The 16,632-nt window shown below is 31.4% G+C and overlaps 6 protein-coding genes and 3 non-coding genes across 12 annotated transcripts; 3 read left to right on the top strand and 6 right to left on the bottom strand.

Annotated features, from left to right (window-relative positions):
* Positions 1 to 21: 21 nt before the first annotated feature.
* On the bottom strand, positions 22 to 2,876 carry LOC108739240 (bifunctional purine biosynthesis protein PURH). Its single transcript, XM_018473058.2, has 7 exons — positions 2,646 to 2,876; positions 2,269 to 2,485; positions 1,843 to 2,118; positions 1,294 to 1,630; positions 557 to 1,211; positions 342 to 502; positions 22 to 228 (listed from the first exon to the last, which is right to left on the bottom strand). The coding sequence occupies exons 1-7, from the start codon at positions 2,671 to 2,673 to the stop codon at positions 109 to 111; spliced, it is 1,794 nt and encodes a 597-aa protein (XP_018328560.1). The 5' UTR covers positions 2,674 to 2,876; the 3' UTR covers positions 22 to 108.
* A 263-nt stretch (positions 2,877 to 3,139) lies between these two features.
* Positions 3,140 to 6,009, bottom strand: LOC108739261 (methyltransferase-like protein 6). 2 transcript variants are annotated; one of them, XM_018473084.2, is made up of 8 exons: positions 5,252 to 6,009; positions 4,981 to 5,199; positions 4,775 to 4,800; positions 4,533 to 4,557; positions 4,305 to 4,345; positions 4,015 to 4,226; positions 3,700 to 3,760; positions 3,140 to 3,520 (listed from the first exon to the last, which is right to left on the bottom strand). In XM_018473084.2, the coding sequence occupies exons 1-2, from the start codon at positions 5,896 to 5,898 to the stop codon at positions 5,031 to 5,033; spliced, it is 816 nt and encodes a 271-aa protein (XP_018328586.1). In that variant the 5' UTR covers positions 5,899 to 6,009; the 3' UTR covers positions 3,140 to 3,520; positions 3,700 to 3,760; positions 4,015 to 4,226; positions 4,305 to 4,345; positions 4,533 to 4,557; positions 4,775 to 4,800; positions 4,981 to 5,030. The 2 variants fall into 2 exon arrangements, with proteins under 2 accessions (XP_018328586.1, XP_018328587.1); XM_018473085.2 differs by lacking the exon at positions 4,015 to 4,226 and having other exon boundaries at positions 3,144 to 3,520.
* On the bottom strand, positions 3,828 to 3,903 carry LOC112904500. The gene has a single exon (XR_003231140.1). It is a non-coding gene; the product is annotated as a small nucleolar RNA snR60/Z15/Z230/Z193/J17 (small nucleolar RNA).
* Positions 4,117 to 4,195, bottom strand: LOC112904498. Its single transcript, XR_003231138.1, has one exon. It is a non-coding gene; the product is annotated as a small nucleolar RNA snR60/Z15/Z230/Z193/J17 (small nucleolar RNA).
* Positions 4,407 to 4,484, bottom strand: LOC112904499. Its single transcript, XR_003231139.1, has one exon. It is a non-coding gene; the product is annotated as a small nucleolar RNA snR60/Z15/Z230/Z193/J17 (small nucleolar RNA).
* Positions 6,010 to 6,109: 100 nt separating the features above from the next.
* On the top strand, positions 6,110 to 7,488 carry LOC108739260 (endonuclease G, mitochondrial). The gene is made up of 4 exons (XM_018473083.1): positions 6,110 to 6,626; positions 6,684 to 6,920; positions 7,074 to 7,254; positions 7,311 to 7,488. The coding sequence occupies exons 1-4, from the start codon at positions 6,205 to 6,207 to the stop codon at positions 7,404 to 7,406; spliced, it is 936 nt and encodes a 311-aa protein (XP_018328585.1). The 5' UTR covers positions 6,110 to 6,204; the 3' UTR covers positions 7,407 to 7,488.
* Positions 7,489 to 7,636: 148 nt separating this feature from the next.
* LOC108739255 (raf homolog serine/threonine-protein kinase Raf) lies at positions 7,637 to 10,335 on the top strand. Its single transcript, XM_018473077.2, has 2 exons — positions 7,637 to 8,475; positions 8,685 to 10,335. Exons 1-2 carry the CDS (start codon positions 7,690 to 7,692, stop codon positions 10,020 to 10,022), a joined length of 2,124 nt encoding a protein of 707 aa, XP_018328579.1. The 5' UTR covers positions 7,637 to 7,689; the 3' UTR covers positions 10,023 to 10,335.
* A 1,071-nt stretch (positions 10,336 to 11,406) lies between these two features.
* LOC108739262 (UPF0605 protein CG18335) lies at positions 11,407 to 12,401 on the bottom strand. Its single transcript, XM_018473086.1, has 3 exons — positions 12,015 to 12,401; positions 11,692 to 11,908; positions 11,407 to 11,605 (listed from the first exon to the last, which is right to left on the bottom strand). Exons 1-3 carry the CDS (start codon positions 12,067 to 12,069, stop codon positions 11,536 to 11,538), a joined length of 342 nt encoding a protein of 113 aa, XP_018328588.1. The 5' UTR covers positions 12,070 to 12,401; the 3' UTR covers positions 11,407 to 11,535.
* Positions 12,402 to 12,535: 134 nt separating this feature from the next.
* Positions 12,536 to 15,481, top strand: LOC108739222 (kynurenine--oxoglutarate transaminase 3). Of its 3 annotated transcripts, none has more exons than XM_025974620.1 (10): positions 12,536 to 12,697; positions 12,753 to 12,803; positions 12,892 to 13,060; positions 13,154 to 13,304; positions 13,358 to 13,594; positions 14,093 to 14,336; positions 14,398 to 14,564; positions 14,828 to 15,014; positions 15,111 to 15,274; positions 15,350 to 15,481. In XM_025974620.1, exons 3-10 carry the CDS (start codon positions 12,897 to 12,899, stop codon positions 15,410 to 15,412), a joined length of 1,377 nt encoding a protein of 458 aa, XP_025830405.1. In that variant the 5' UTR covers positions 12,536 to 12,697; positions 12,753 to 12,803; positions 12,892 to 12,896; the 3' UTR covers positions 15,413 to 15,481. The 3 variants fall into 3 exon arrangements, with proteins under 3 accessions (XP_025830405.1, XP_025830406.1, XP_025830407.1); XM_025974621.1 differs by having other exon boundaries at positions 12,753 to 12,777; XM_025974622.1 differs by lacking the exon at positions 12,753 to 12,803.
* Positions 15,482 to 16,632: the final 1,151 nt, after the last annotated feature.

Here is a 16,632-nt window from a genome sequence, read left to right on the forward strand (position 1 = left end):
ATTTAAAAAATATAAAAACGGTTTTCATTATTTCATTTGTTTATTTTAGAGGAATGCTAAGATACAAAAAGTTGTTAGAACAAAAAAAAGATTACTCACTGCTTCAATTCAATGATGAAATAGACGATATTGAGTATGAACGAGTGTTATCGCGTGTTCATTGCATGCTTCAATCACAACAGAATCGTTGGTAGATCCTGAAGGACTTGCTATGTATTTCACGCCACTCTGAAAGAAATAAACGTCAAACAGTTTAAATGTTATGTTATAAAATAAGTAATGATCAATATTATTTCATAGAAGTGTTTTTTTGAATTATTATTTTGGACCAAGTAACTTACCAAATGTGCTCTATCGACATTATCTCGGAATGGGAAAAATGCATCTGAAGATAACACTATGTTACGCATCTCCCTACACCACTTTTGTTTCTCAGCGTCTGTTAAGTCTACAGGAACTTCATCAAAAACAGATTCCCAAGTAGTCCGATCCATGTCTCTTCCTACAATTTATAATTCCACAAAACATTTAACGTTAAATAGAAAAACTAGCTTACCAATGCTTCCGTTGACAAAATTGTCAATTGCGTTTGAGATTTCTGCCCTTTTGGTACCCTTTTTGAATTTCATTCCCAATACGCGTGGGTGGTGTCTTAACCACCAATTATCAGCCTTATCACCTGCCAATCGTGTACAATGAATTCTGGACTGTTGACCAGCACCAATGCCAATCACCTGTCCATCGACTGCATAACAAACTGAGTTACTCTGTGTGTATTTTAATGCAATCGTGGCAACTATTAGATCCCTGACAGCCGCATCCGGTAGCACTTTTCCGGACGCAGTAGAAACAACGTTTTGGAATAACTCTGCATTTATATTTGCATCATTTCTTTTCTGTTCCAACGTCAATCCGAACAGAACTCGTCTCTCCATTTCGTCGGGAATGTAATTAGGGTCTATTTTTAATAAACAGTAATTTCCATTCTTTTTCTTTTTCAAAATTTCTAAAGCTTTAGTATCATAACCCGGTGCGATGATACCATCAGATACTTCCCTCGAAATTATTCGGGCCGTTGGAACATCACATACGTCTGATAAAGCAATAAAATCTCCAAAGGAAGACATACGATCAGCCCCCCTCGCTCTAGCATACGCGAAAGCCAGTGGAGACAATTGGTCCAAGATGTCGTCAACCATACACACTTTAGCCTGTTCAAAAAAAAATGTCAATTATTTTTTCTACTTATTAATTAAAAATATATCTTAGCGAGAAACAACATATATTTTTCACCTCAGTTGCGTCGAGAGGTATGCCAACAGCTGCACCTGCAGGTGATACGTGTTTAAAACTGGTTGCTGCTGGTAATCCCAAAGCGCCTTTTAACTCTTTCACTAATTGCCAACCATTAAGGGCATCACAAAGATTAATGAAGCCTGGAGAACCGTTTACAACTTCTAAAGGAAGTTTTTCTAATGTGGTATAAAGTTGCGCAGGCTTCTGATGAGGGTTGGTGCCGTAACGTAAGGGTAGCTGAGAAACACCCGACGAAAATTGCTTTCTAAAGTAATCAGATATTGCGTCATCGTACTGAGCCGTATGTGTGAAAGCCTTCAAAGCTAATGTTTGTCTAAAAATAACGATAATAAATATATGTTGAAATGGAAAGATAAAGTGCATCAAAATATTTCTTCTTAAAATAAAACAACAAATATTGCTAAATGTATAAAAGAATGATTAGATAAAAATTAGTTTTTAATTTGATTTCAGATAAAGATTTGAAAATAAATTGTTATTTACTTAATACCAAATGTTTGAGTGATACTTAAAATACTTAGGTACCTTGTGGGTAAACTGGTGTCCCTATTTGATGAAGATTTTATTTCTTGGATTATTTTATCATAATCTGATGGATCACAAACAACTGTCACCCTGTCGTGATTTTTCGCAGCAGCCCTAAGGAGTGTGACACCCCCAATATCAATATTTTCAACTGCATCTGGGACTGTTACCCCAGATTTTGATACAGTTTGTACAAAGGGGTAAAGATTGCACACTACCAGCTGAATAAGTCTGATTTTTTCATTTGATAAATCTCGTAAGTCTGAAGGGATTAATCTAAATAGTAGGAAAAACTATTTTAAATAATTTTTTATACATAATTATAATTATTTATTTAAATTTAATTAAAAAGCCCCTCAAACATTAAGATAATGTATCTATTAATAAACTGAAAATAATTTTTGTTTTGAAACTTTAAATAATTACCTGGCTAAAATTCCTCCATGAACAGCAGGATGAAGAGTTTTAACTCTACCACCTAAAATTTCGGGGGCGCCGGAAATTTCTGACACATCTTTTACTGATAGTCCAGCATCCCTAATAGCCTTTGCTGTGCCTCCACTTGCCACCAATGAGAATCCTAAATTCGACAAATTCTGTGCTAAAGGTATTAACCCATTCTTGTTGGAAACAGATAATAGGGCTGAAAGTATTTTAAAATAAATACACCATGCTTGTGGCAACTTTTCATCTAAGTATTTATCTTTTCTTTTAATATAAATTAATTTTATGCGTGTTGAGATAATCTTCTTACAGATGTAACATTACTTTTAATGTTATCATTTTGGGGCAAATACACTTACCAATGTGATCAGTACCACCTGTTGCCATAGCTACAGTTTAAATATCTCGACTATAACTAAATTTTAATTGGCACAGTGGTTTATTTGTATAAATTCCCTTAAACGGATATCAAAAAATATGTTCATGGGGGGCACAGAAGGTTAACAAACAAGATACTTCTCACAAATAACAAATAATCTTTATGATAACCTCATCACTATCAATTAAAACACATATCTGCAGAAACGTAAAAATATATTTTAAAGTTAGATTTTCTGTTTACTTAATAATTAAATTCTAAACGTAAAGAAATCAGTTTGTTTTAATTAAAAAAATAATGATTTGAAACACTCTAAAATGAAGAAGTGAGGTTAAACACCTTTAAAAATAATAATAAATCGATAATATTGATCCAATGATCCAAATGATTTATATTGCTTGTCTGCTAATTTAATGTTGGAAAACTTTATTAAAGTCGTAATTTTTATTATTTACCTTGCATTTCTACTAATGTCCTAATTAAAGGTAAAAACAATTGTCACTTTTAAATTTTTTTTTTCATTTTCTTTTGGTAAGGTCTTTATAAAAATCCAGTTAATACTTTTATATTGAAAAATAATTTTTATTGTCGACTTACATTTACATTACAAAGTACTTTTAAGTAGTAAGGAACTTCAAAGAAAGTGTATTTTTATATGTATGAGGAGATTGGGGAAAAGGCTACCTTTTCCATGCAAATTTAAAAAATAATGTTAACACTTAGAAAAAAGTTAAACTTTACCATTATCAATATCAAGTTTATTACAATTATTTGATTCATCATCCAATACTTCTGTACAAAAAAGGGCTTCAGAACTAAATCCTAAATGTGCCTTAAAAGGTTCTCTAAAAAATCCTGTAACAAAGAAATATGATTATTAAGTTCAAAGGTGAAAATTTACTTATAGTAAATATTATAAAACTGTCAGAAAATTTGTAATCAATTGAAATCATAAATATGGACAGTCATCATAATGATTTAGAAAAATCAGTTTTTTAAATAAAATAATTGTATTTTATATATAGGATAATTACCAAAAAGATTTAAAAGTTGCTGAATCCTAAACGTGGCTTTAGAATGGTCCTTGCAATTAGGCTGTAAAAACAAAGGACTTTATTACTAAGTGGAAAGTAATTGTAAATTTACATTACTTAAATAAATTAAAATTTATCAGATAGGAGCGAAATAATGTAATCACTTCAAGTCATATGAACTATGCAGTCATCATAAGAAAGATAATAATCAAAATATAAGTTTGTGGAATAGGATTACTTGAATAAAGAAGAAAAGCAATTAAGATTTATTAATCATAATTAATTTTTATAAAAATTATTAATGAGAATACTTACTGAAGTGTGAAGATGCCATTGCAATAGTCCTTCAAGTCAATCTGGAAAACAAATTTCTTTTTTACTAACTTCAAATTATTGGTAACTTAATTAAATTAAATAAAAATGTATCAGATAGGAGCGAAAGAATTGTAATCAGTTTAAATCATATGAACTATGCAGTCATCATAAGAAAGATAATAATCAAAATATAAGTTTGTGGAATAGGATTACTTGAATAAAGAAGAAAAGCAATTAAGATTTATTAATCATAATTAATTTTTATAAAAATTATTAATGAGAATACTTACTGAAGTGTGAAGATGCCATTGCAATAGTCCTTCAAGTCAATCTGGAAAACAAATTTCTTTTTTACTAACTTCAAATTATTGGTAACTTAATTAAATTAAATAAAAATGTATCAGATAGGAGCGAAAGAATTAATGTAATCAGTTTAAATAATATGAACTATGCATTCATCAGTATAATAGTATGCAATGTGCATCAATATTTATTTAATAATTTTTTAAATAACTCACCATCTTTTCCTGTTCTAGTGTTTTGCTGTAAAAATAAAGGTGATTAGTAGCAGACACAAATACATGTACATATTTAAACATACAAAATTTAATAAATCAGCATTTTATATGGTATGAAAGACATCTTTATTTGAACAACAATTTATTCTCATTGATAGTTTCAAATGCACTACACTATCATCATTTACTATAATTATTAAAATGCAAACAAACAATTCAAAAGATCTGTAAAAAATGCTTACCAAAATTTTAGGAGCAAGCTGTTTACCTGAAAATTAAAGAATTTGTTTTAATTGTTTTAAAAAACTAAAATGGACAAATGAATTAAAGAGTTTTCATCAGATAGAGCTAATAAAATAAGAATCACATAAGATCATAATTAGTTAATCATCATTTTAGTATCTATATACATATGTTAATGTATTTGTTAATAAAAATAATCAATTACCAGATATTCCATTAACACAATATACATTTATTTCATCTTTAGACAAAGGATTAAGTATCTGGACCAGGTTTTGAAAATTTTGCTTGGACAAATATTCTAGGGACATCTATATTTTCTTTTTTGTTTACAGTTCTTCTATGCACATAAGTGCAGGTCATTAATTTAAATCCCTGGTTAGTAAATATTCTTGAAGCATGCTCTATAGAAAAGTAATAACTCCTACAATTAAAGAAAACAATAACTAAATTAATTAAAATTTATATGGCTTTACCTTGTGCCATCCTGCCTCATGTAGAAGTTTTCAGCAATCTTGTGCCCTGATTTAAAACGAATCTGTGCCATGTCATACAATCCATAATCTCTGAATAAAACCAGTCCACCTGGTTTCAATAATTTATAAATGTTTTTCACTGCTAATTCAAACTTATCAGGATGAATTGCAGACAAAACAAAAATTAATGTAGCTATATCTACAGAATTTAGTTCTAATCTGTTAAATATGTCTTCAGTAGTGATATCTATTTGGAAAGCATTTATTTTCTTCTCATCGAAATACTTGTTCTTCTTTAAAATATCTATAGCTCTTGGAGAGATATCACATGCAATAAAAAATACATCCAAACCTTCTTCAATTAAAGGAAAAATAAAATTACCCACACCACAACCCACTTCCATAATGATCACATTTTTTAAAGCAAAATCCTTATCTAATAATTCAGTAAATTCTCTAGTTGTCCAGTGACGATCTTTGAAAAACCTGTCTTCATTTCTTTTGTAAAATAGATCCCAATGCTTTTTAGCTTCGATTTCCAACATATTTGCTTTATGTTCAGGTACCAAACGAGAGTTCTGGGCAGCTAGCAATAACTTTTCACTTTCTGATAAATTCTTAGCTTCGTTAAAGTAATTCTCATCCATGTCGATTATAGAAGGAAGAATTTTATGCACAGTTTTAAACTATTTCACAAATTTAATGAATAAAACAAAATTTGAGCACATGACTGTTACAGGTTATCCCTCAAATTACTATTTCAAATTTTCATGGTACTGATTATCTATAGTACTGGTATTCCTTTATGTGAGTCGTTAGTCACAAATTTTTTATGCTAGTTTATGAATTGTATACTTTTGAAAGTTTATCTATGTTTTGAAAGCTTAACCTTAATCTTACACTTAAAATAGTGTTTTGGTTTAATAAATGGAAATGTAATTTGAACTGCAAAAATGGCAAGAAAGTTAAACAAGTATACCTTCCTTGGTGCTGTGAGTCTTGGAAGTTTTTTTGCTGGTTCAATTTTCGAAAAGTATTATGGAAAATGCAATCAAGATTACAGCTTACCAGTATCTAGTGATTTTCCAAGATTTTCAATATTTGGCTCAGTTCTGGCAGCCACACCACTTTCTCCAGCACCAGTCCAACAGAGCCCTACAAGTGCTAGTAGAGTTTCTCAAATAATGAAATATGGGTTCCCTAGTTTGGATAACATAAGATCTTTTGATGATTATGTTTTAAGTTATGATAGAAGAAACAGAGTAGCACATTGGGTATTTGAGCACTTAACACATGAACATGTTGTACATAATGACAAGGTTGATAGATCTAAATGTGATTTTAAGCCAGATGAGAGTATTCACCCATTTTTTAGGTAAACTGTTTAACCAATTTCTGTTATAAAAGTAAGTAATGAAATTACTTCTTTTAGATCAGACAATTCAGATTATAGAGGTTCTGGATTTGATAGGGGACATTTAGCAGCTGCTGGAAATCATAAAGCAAACCAGAAACATGTTGAACAGACTTTCTACTTGTCAAATATGGCTCCTCAAGTAGGTAGAGGCTTTAATAGGGATTCATGGAATAGATTAGAAAGATATGTAAGAAAACTGACAAGAAACTATCCTAATGTATATGTCTGCACAGGACCTTTGTATTTACCAAGGTTAATAATTACTTTAAATTTCTATATTTTTGACAATTGCTTAGGTTGAATTAGGTCTGGAAGTTTAACCCAGCCAAGGCTTATTTTATTTATATACTACTATATTAACATATCAAGTGAAAATGTAAAATTCATTTATGTTAAATATTTTAGAAAAGAATCTGATGGCAAAACATATATAAAATACCAGGTAATTGGTTCTAATAATGTAGCTGTGCCTACTCATTTTTTTAAAGTGGTTGTTGTGGAATCTTCAAGTGGGGAATTGGAATTGGAGGCATATGTTATGCCTAATCAAGTTATAGATGATGCAACTCCTTTAACCAGCTTTCTGGTAAAATAAAAATATTTTAGTAATGTATATGTGCAATGACTTGTCCCACTTTTTAGGTCCCTCCTGAGAGTATTGAAAGAGCTGCTGGCTTGTTATTCTTTGATAATGTATCAAGAAATAAGTTTAGTAAGATAAATGGAAAGAAGAATTAATTAATGTAGTATACATATGTATAGTTGCTGTGATATGGTTTTAAAGAGATAACTAAATAAATTATTTATGTTTTTTGCTGTCTAATTTTGATTTCAATTATCCTTTAAAAAAGGGGAAATCCCTTTTCTTTACCGGCATATGTTATGGAGCCAGAATCAGTGATATGATTATGAGTTTTATTTATGGTGACTAAAAATGACATTCAATGACATTTGATCTTGACATAATCTTGACTATTTGGTGGTTAATGGAAGTTGACAGAAGGGAAGATGGGAAAGTGCAATGGCTGTATTACAAGAATATACTAAAGCGAATCAAAACAACATAAAAACTAACGGACATGCATTCGGAATAATAAAAATAAGGTGCCCTAGTCCCACAATGTCGACTGATAGTGAAGACATGGACATTCAGCAAGAACTACGGAATATAGAGAATGTGATAAGTTTAACGCGAACGAACATTGATGCCTTAAATGCAAAATTTGCCGATTTTCAACATCCTCCGGCTATGTACTTAAAAGAGTATGAAGATTTGACGTCTAAATTACACGAACTCGAAGCAGAAGAAAGACGTTTGTTGGAGCAGCTGAGTAATGGGAAAGAAAGTCCAGATTTAAGTGAATCCAAGTATGAACACTACAATACTCCCTCGCAAAATAATACACTGAAGAGGCCTAAGACGTTTTTGCGTGCCCATTTACCGAACCAACAGAGGACTAGTGTGCAAGTGCGTGAAAATCTGACATTACGTGAAGCACTGGCCAAAGCAATGAACCTTCGAAATCTTATTTGTGAAATGTGTGTAGTTTACATGGGGAGTTCGAATATTCCGGTGAATTGGGACGTGGACATTAGTACTCTTGAATGTGATGAAATTACAGTTAAAATATTAGACAAGTTTCCAATTCCCACAAGTATTTCCCATAATTTTGTAAGGAAGACATTCTTTTCACTTGTGTTCTGTGAATGCTGTCGTAGGCTGCTTTTTCAAGGGTTCCACTGCAGAACCTGTGGATACAAATTCCATCAAAGATGTGCAAGTGGTGTTCCATCTTTATGCCATCAAGTATGTGTTTATATAATTATTTAGTATATGTTTGTTAATACAATAATTAAAATTATTCATTCTTAACAATTTAAGCTAAGCTTATGTTGTGAATGTCCACTTAATTTATTAATCTCTTATATAATACACTTTTATTGATTCTTTTGATGTTGTTTAAAAAATGATCTTTATCACTTGATTTAGGAAATAACTGTTCATTTCCTTCACAGGTTCGAATGACTGATGCATATTATCGTGCTTTATTAGCGCGACCATCTGATTCAAGTGCTGGAATTCTACATCCTGGTCAAGCAGCATTACATTTAACTCATACACGTCAGCCCCGCCATCCAGGCACTTTGGGACAGCACGACCGATCCAGTTCAGCGCCGAATGTTTGTATAAATAACGTAAGGGGTGGTGCCGAAGACGTTCCAAGATCTTTGTCGTTAAATAGAGCAGGTGAAGGGGGTTCACCTCCCCACTGTAGAAGCACTCAAGCATCTCCAACTAGTTGCTTGCAACCTCGACGGCCCCGAGCGAGATCTGCTGACGAGAGCAAGCCACTTTTAGCCCCTCGAGAGAGCATTGAGGACTGGGAAATACCTGCTGACGAGATCCTTGTAGGTCCCCGAGTGGGATCGGGTAGCTTTGGGACCGTGTACAAAGCTCACTGGCATGGACCTGTTGCCGTCAAGACGCTCAACGTTAAAATACCAACAGCAGCCCAGCTACAAGCTTTTAAGAATGAAGTTGCAGTTTTACGAAAGACAAGACACGTTAATATACTTCTTTTCATGGGTTGCGTGAGCAAACCACAACTCGCCATAGTCACACAGTGGTGCGAAGGTTCCAGTTTGTATAAGCACTTGCACGTTTTCGAAACAAAATTCGAACTGTTCACCCTCATAGAGATTGCACGTCAGACTGCGCAAGGAATGGACTATTTGCACGCAAAAAATATAATACACAGGGACCTGAAATCCAATAATATATTCTTACACGATGATCTGACGGTTAAAATTGGCGATTTTGGTCTGGCCACGGCGAAGACGAGATGGTCAGGATCGCAGCAGTTTCATCAACCGACTGGTTCCATTCTGTGGATGGCTCCTGAAGTGATCAGGATGAAAGAAGACAATCCCTATAGTTTCCAGTCGGATGTTTACGCTTTTGGGATTGTTTTGTTCGAATTGCTTGCAGGCCAATTGCCCTACAGTAATATAAATAATAAGGATCAGATTCTTTTCATGGTGGGGCGAGGTGCTTTAAAGCCAGACCTAAACAAACTCAGATCGGATACTCCTAAAGCATTAAGGCGGCTAACTGAAGATTGCATCAAATTTACGAGAGACGAGAGGCCATTGTTTAGACAAATCCACGCATCCCTTGAAGGTTTCTTGCGAAACCTACCAAAAATTCATCGGTCGGCATCAGAACCCAACATGAATCGTACCCAGCTACAGTCAGATGACTTTATATACACGTGCGCCAGTCCCAAGACGCCTGTTAATTTTGGGCCATCCAGCAATTTCCTGTTCTATTCGTCCGGTGCCGGGAACATTTAAGGACTTTCAACCGGCAAAAGACTACTAAATTGGTAAAATAAAAGCTATTTTTATTTGCGCAGGAAACCAATACTATGTGGTACTTTAGCTTTCCAACTTTGTTCACATATTAATAATCAGGTGACGCCACACCTAATTTACTATTATGGTGTTTTTACAAAAAAAAAGCACCGTTAGTAAAATTCCTTGCATTCATGAAACCACACTGATGTAAATTGTTCAGTAAACGTTTAAGGTTTCATATAAAAATATCAATTAATTTCCTCATTATTACAATTATCTCAAAAATATAATTTATTTTACGTTTAAACTAAATTTCAATATGTGGCATATATTATTTGTAAAACAACAGAGTTGTTTTGTATAATAAACAAAATTTAATGATCGTCAATGCTTTATGCTGATTTTCTAGCTCATTTGGAAAATAAATCGTGATAAGAATTAAGAAGTAAATAAAAGATAAATTCAACAAATAGCGTTAAGAAATTTTTAAAGTCTTTCAAACGTGAGTGCCTTTTAAGAAACATTCAATTTCCCTATCAGAATAGTAGAAAATGTAATGATAATTAAAAAAAGAATGCAGGAAACAAATTGCAATAGTTTTGCTGCTTATAATTGAATTTAATAGTTGATTAATAAACTATACATGTCAGTCGTTTAGGATGATAAATATGTGTTGTGGCAATGTTTGTGAGGGAAAGGGGGAGGAAGTTTTTGATTTTTTTTATATATATTTGGAGATGAAATTTTTGTTTTACTAATTTAAGGTGGGCGTAACGATAAACTGCTTGAATATGCACAAAGACTGAAAACCAAACTGTTGATAAAAGCTAAAAGATTAAATCTACATTGGTAAATCATTTTAGGCATAAGCGAATCCTTATGAAGTTTATTGGATGTGGCGTCACTGTGGCTTTCTCATTGTTTTAATAACATTCTTCTTACCTCTGATTAATTACTGTACAATCTGATCTCAGATGCTGATAAATTTCTGAATTTACCAATGAATTAATCAATCTAGTTAACAACCAATCTAATTAATTCAATCCAATCGTTAGAAAGAAGGTAGTTACCTACATAATGTCTGTCTGTCTGTTTCTCAAGCATTTATCATACCTTATGTTAATATTATGATTCTTTTTTCTTTGCATTGCAATTGTTCACTCTTAATATTTGACTTGTGATGATGGTTGTGATGTGTGTTTTTTGTAGATTAGGAGAAAAAAATGAGTTGATTTATTTAAGTTTAAAGTTATTGCATAATGTATTTAAATATGATGTATTATTATTGTTTTTGACTTATAGTTTCTTCAAAGTGAATTGTTTTTTCTTTGAAATTCCCTTTAAACCTTATCTATTGTCTAAATTTAAAACTTATAGGAAATTTAAAGTTTTATCCTTTTTTAATTCATGCATATAATTTGAAATACATTTATCATCAATTAAGTTTCATTTATTTCAGTGGTATTTAAAAAATATTTGTTTTTTGTCGTGTATCGAAATTATTATTCCATTAGACACTGAAATCTCCTCTCAACCATCGTTTTGCGTCTTTGGTATCAGTTCCAAAGGTTTTTCCAAATCTAAGCATATATAAAAAGAAAAGTTTTAATAAAACAATTATTAAATTAAGGCTTATAAGCATAAATAAGCTTCCAAAATATTTTACCTGAAAACGGCCCCAGGTATGTGTCCACCATAATTGGGGATGTGTCCCACATGTGTATGATAAATTTCTGCTGGCTGGACAAGAAGTGGTGGGTCAGGACGACTTGTTGTAACAGGTACCCATTCTGTACCTAATCTTTTTCGATAATTGGAAGTAAAATCTGGCGATTTTAAGTCTTGACATACTGCAGACCGAAATGGCGAGCGAGCCGTGTAGCCTACAATAGAGTTTATAAATTGAAAAAATTATAAAACAATAAATAAAACTTTCGATCCTTCATTAATTAATTTTAAACAGAGCGCATAATACCGGTTCAAACTTACGATATCTATCTTGTTGTGCCCAAGAAGCATATAATCTTTCTTGTGCTGTTCCCATTTTGTTGTAATGTTTATAAATTTTGTATTTGCGTTTCTAATTTGGCAGTTTTTAACATTTGTTTGATAGTAATTTAAATTAAAATCTATCAGTTTCACATGTCACTACCGCCATACTATTTAAAAAGTTTGGCGCCCGCGCTTCTTTTTGAATTTTGTAATGGCTCTGGTATCTTCGATTTTCTCAATTAATTTGAATACAATAAAAAAATTAAAAATTCACCGATTATTAATAGAAATGAATAATTCTGAAAAAATTAATATAAAATGAATATAATCTGTTCAAAATCGACAACGAAATTACTTCCATTACATTTTCGTGTGAGAAATAAGGTAAATGCTGTAAACTAATAAATTTTATTTACATATAAATATAAAATTAAAGCCACTGTATTATTTACTTGCAAAGTGATAAACTTTTTAAACTTTAAGTAAATAACGCGTTTAAGCAATTGATTAAAAAAGATGATAACAAGTATGACGTCCCTAGTAAGTTACAGTTACAATTTCAAGTTTATACACGTCTCAGTTTTCAAATTTTATTGTAATTAATATTTAAGGACAATATTTAGAATGTAAATTGACGCATAATAACAGTTTTTTTCCAAATATCTGTTATGTTGGTTAATGTAAGTATATTTGATAAGTGTAAGTAAACAAACATATTATTTTCTTTCTATTCAGGGACTGGTTACGCAATTTTTAACTGGTATGAAAAATTAAAACAAGGAATAAGTAATTAAGCAGTTGTAATCCTAATACAATATACTTTACTACCTTACTGGCAATAAAAATGGTATTTAATTATTTGGTTGTGTTGTAGGTTAAATGGGCATTCAAGTGATAAGAAATATTTTAAAAAGTACAATTTTAAGTGCATTAAAACATTCAAATATTATAAGGAGTAGCTCAATGAGTGCAGAAATGAGTACGAATAAGAAGAATAAGTTTGATTTGCCTGCAAGATATGCAGGGAGTGAAAAAAGTGTTTGGTAGGTTTCTGTATCATTTATAACATGTATATTTATATAATTTGTAAAGCTTAATGAAGATTTTTTGTTGCTGATTATTTAATATTTGTTTAGGGTTGAGTACATACAACTGGCTTTGGAAAATAAGCCATTGAATTTGGGACAAGGTTTTCCTGACTATGCACCCCCTGAATATATTACAAAAGCCCTAGCTGATTTTCGAAGAAGTCCTGACCCTTTGTTACAACAATATACTCGTGGTTTTGTAAGTTTTTCAATTACATTAAAAATTTATAATAATTTAGTATTGGTTAAAAGGGCCATCCTCGTTTGATAGCAGTTCTGGCAAAACTATACTCCAGACTTTTAGGAAAAGAAATAAATCCACAGACTGAAATATTGGTGACATCTGGGGCTTATGAAGCTCTATTTTCATCAATTACAGGCCATGTAGATGAGGGAGATGAAGTTATCATAATTGAACCTTACTTTGACTGTTATCAACCAATGGTCAAGTCAGCAAAAGGAATTTGTCGTTTTATTCCTTTGAGATTGGTAATGAAAATGTTTTATTACCCCATAAATAATTAGTTTATATTGAATCTCAGGATAAAATTGTGTAAAGAGTGAAAAACAAGTTAAAAACTTTTAAACTTTTACATGTGTAATTTGCTTAGGTTTCTTTAGTTATTCAAAACCATTTAATACTTTCAGTTTTTTAGTGTTACCCAGCTAATGTTTAAACAAAATACAAGGATTATTAATTTTTTTGAGTAATTATACAAGAATTATAATGATGAAACATAAGGAAAGCTTGCCCAAATTACCTTTAATATTGATATGTAAATAATATAACTATAAAATTAGATTTTTTAAAATTTCCTAGTAATTTTGTCAAACTTGAATGTAGGACTTATTGATTATCTTAGACTTTTAATATTAATATCCTAAGATGCGAAATTAGGAGTATTTTGAAAATGTAAGATCCCAAAAAATTACTATGTGCATTTATTATTAATATTTGACAAATTGTAACAGTAGTATACTTTTTAGAAAAAAAATTCAGACGTTGTATCGTCTGGAGATTGGGTATTGGATCGTGACGAGTTGGAGGGTTTATTCAATTCAAAAACGAAAATGATTATTTTAAATACTCCGCATAATCCGCTGGGTAAAGTCTTTACTGAAGCTGAATTAAAGGTAATAGCGGATCTCTGTATAAAATGGGACGTACTGTGTCTGTCTGATGAAGTCTATGAGTGGATGGTTTACAAACCAAACAAACATATAAGAATTGGTAGGAGATTAATTTTGCCTGAAAGTAGTTGAGTAGTTCACTTAATTTGAATAATTTTTAGCCACTTTTCCTGGCATGTGGGAAAGGACAATAACTATTGGTTCTGCTGGCAAAACCTTTAGTGTTACAGGATGGAAAACTGGATGGGCATATGGGCCTGCAAACCTTATAAACAACCTGTTTATGGTTCACCAGAATTGTGTCTACACACATTGTACACCCATCCAGGTAATTAATTCTTTTTCTCCTACCACGTTGAAACTCTGGAACACATTATGTATTTAAAATGTATTGGTTTTTGTTTTTCTCCAAAAGTTTCAAATTGGTATCGTTTTCAAAAGCTTTTCTAAATCTAAAAATATACAATCAAAAACTCTTCGAAAAAAAGAAACAGAAACATCAATGCTAATATGTACCATATTATAATTCGAAAGTAATATTTTTATATTTTCAAAAGTAAATTAAAAAATGCAAGGAATGTTTTTTGCTAGGAAGCTATAGCCATGGGTTTTGAATTGGAACTGACAAGACTGAATTCAGACGAGTGCTTTTTTAACTCTTTACCTCGAGAATTAGAATCCAAGAGGGATTTTATGGGGAAATTTTTAAAGGAGGTCGGTATGAAACCTACCATTCCTGAAGGGGGTTATTTTATGATAGCTGATTGGAGTGCATTAGGTGAAAAAATATCGAATTACCAGATTTTTTCCCAAATATGCTATTATGTATCCACTTTTAAATATTAATTAATATTACTTTAAACATATGTTGTAGCATCTAAAGTCGACATGAATTCTGAAAACGATAAATACAAGGATTACAGATTTACAAAGTGGATGATTAAAAACGTAGGGTTGCAAGGAATTCCCCCCACTGCATTTTACAGCGAACCTCATAAGCATTTGGCTGAAAATTGTGTTCGTTATTGTTTTATTAAGGTAAAATTAATTTATAGCATGATGACGACAATTATACTTAAAATCTTATCCTGTTTTTTTTTTACTTTTTTACAGAAGGACGAAAATTTGAAAAAAGCTGCAGAAATACTAAGTAATTGGAACAATAAAGGAAAATAGTTGAAATTTAAATTATTTACGTTTTATTTTACTTTTATTTACATGTACCTATGAACAGATTTATTTTTGCTATTTACTTTTGGATTTATTTTACTTATCAGTTTAATAAAATATGTATTGTTATAAAAAGTGTTTTTCTTAATAAATTAATTTCCCCCTTATTAAACGAGCTGAAAGTACCAAAATGAATTACAGTTGTTGTGAGGCATCACTGAAAAGTATTCTATGGTTAGAAATTACCTGGGTGCACTTTCTACCCCCAATTTAAAAACGTCCCTTTTTATTTATTGATAAATTAATTTCTCCCTTATTAAACGAACTGAAAGTATCAAAACGAATTACATTTGTTGTGAGGCATCACTGAGAAGTATTTTATGGTTAGAAATTACCTGGGTGCACTTTCTACCCCCAATTTAAAAACGTCCCTTTTTATTTATTGATAAATTAATTTCCCCCTTATTAAACGAGCTTAAAGTACCAAAATGAATTACAGTTGTTGTGAGGCATCACTGAAAAGTATTTTATGGTTAGAAATTACCTGGGTGCACTTTCTACCCCAATTTAAAAACGTCCCTTTTTATTTCTTGATAAATTAATTTCTCCCTTATTAAACGAGCTAAAAGTACCAAAATGAATTACAGTTGTTGTGAGTCATCACTGAAAAGTATTCTATGGTTAGAAATTACCTGGGTGCACTTTCTACCCCCAATTTAAAAACGTCCCTTTTTATTTATTGATAAATTAATTTCTCCCTTATTAAACGAACTGAAAGTATCAAAACGAATTACATTTGTTGTGAGGCATCACTGAGAAGTATTTTATGGTTAGAAATTACCTGGGTGCACTTTCTACCCCCAATTTAAAAACGTCCCTTTTTATTTATTGATAAATTAATTTCCCCCTTATTAAACGAGCTTAAAGTACCAAAATGAATTACAGTTGTTGTGAGGCATCACTGAAAAGTATTTTATGGTTAGAAATTACCTGGGTGCACTTTCTACCCCAATTTAAAAACGTCCCTTTTTATTTCTTGATAAATTAATTTCTCCCTTATTAAACGAGCTAAAAGTACCAAAATGAATTACAGTTGTTGTGAGTCATCACTGAAAAGTATTCTATGGTTAGAAATTACCTGGGTGCACTTTCTACCCCCAATTTAAAAACGTCCCTTTTTATTTATTGATAAATTAATTTCTCCCTTATTAAACGAACTGAAAGTA

The sequence above is a fragment of the Agrilus planipennis genome, unplaced genomic scaffold, assembly GCF_000699045.2.
Source record: "Agrilus planipennis isolate EAB-ADULT unplaced genomic scaffold, Apla_2.0 scaffold140, whole genome shotgun sequence".
Taxonomy (NCBI): Eukaryota; Metazoa; Arthropoda; class Insecta; order Coleoptera; family Buprestidae; genus Agrilus; species Agrilus planipennis.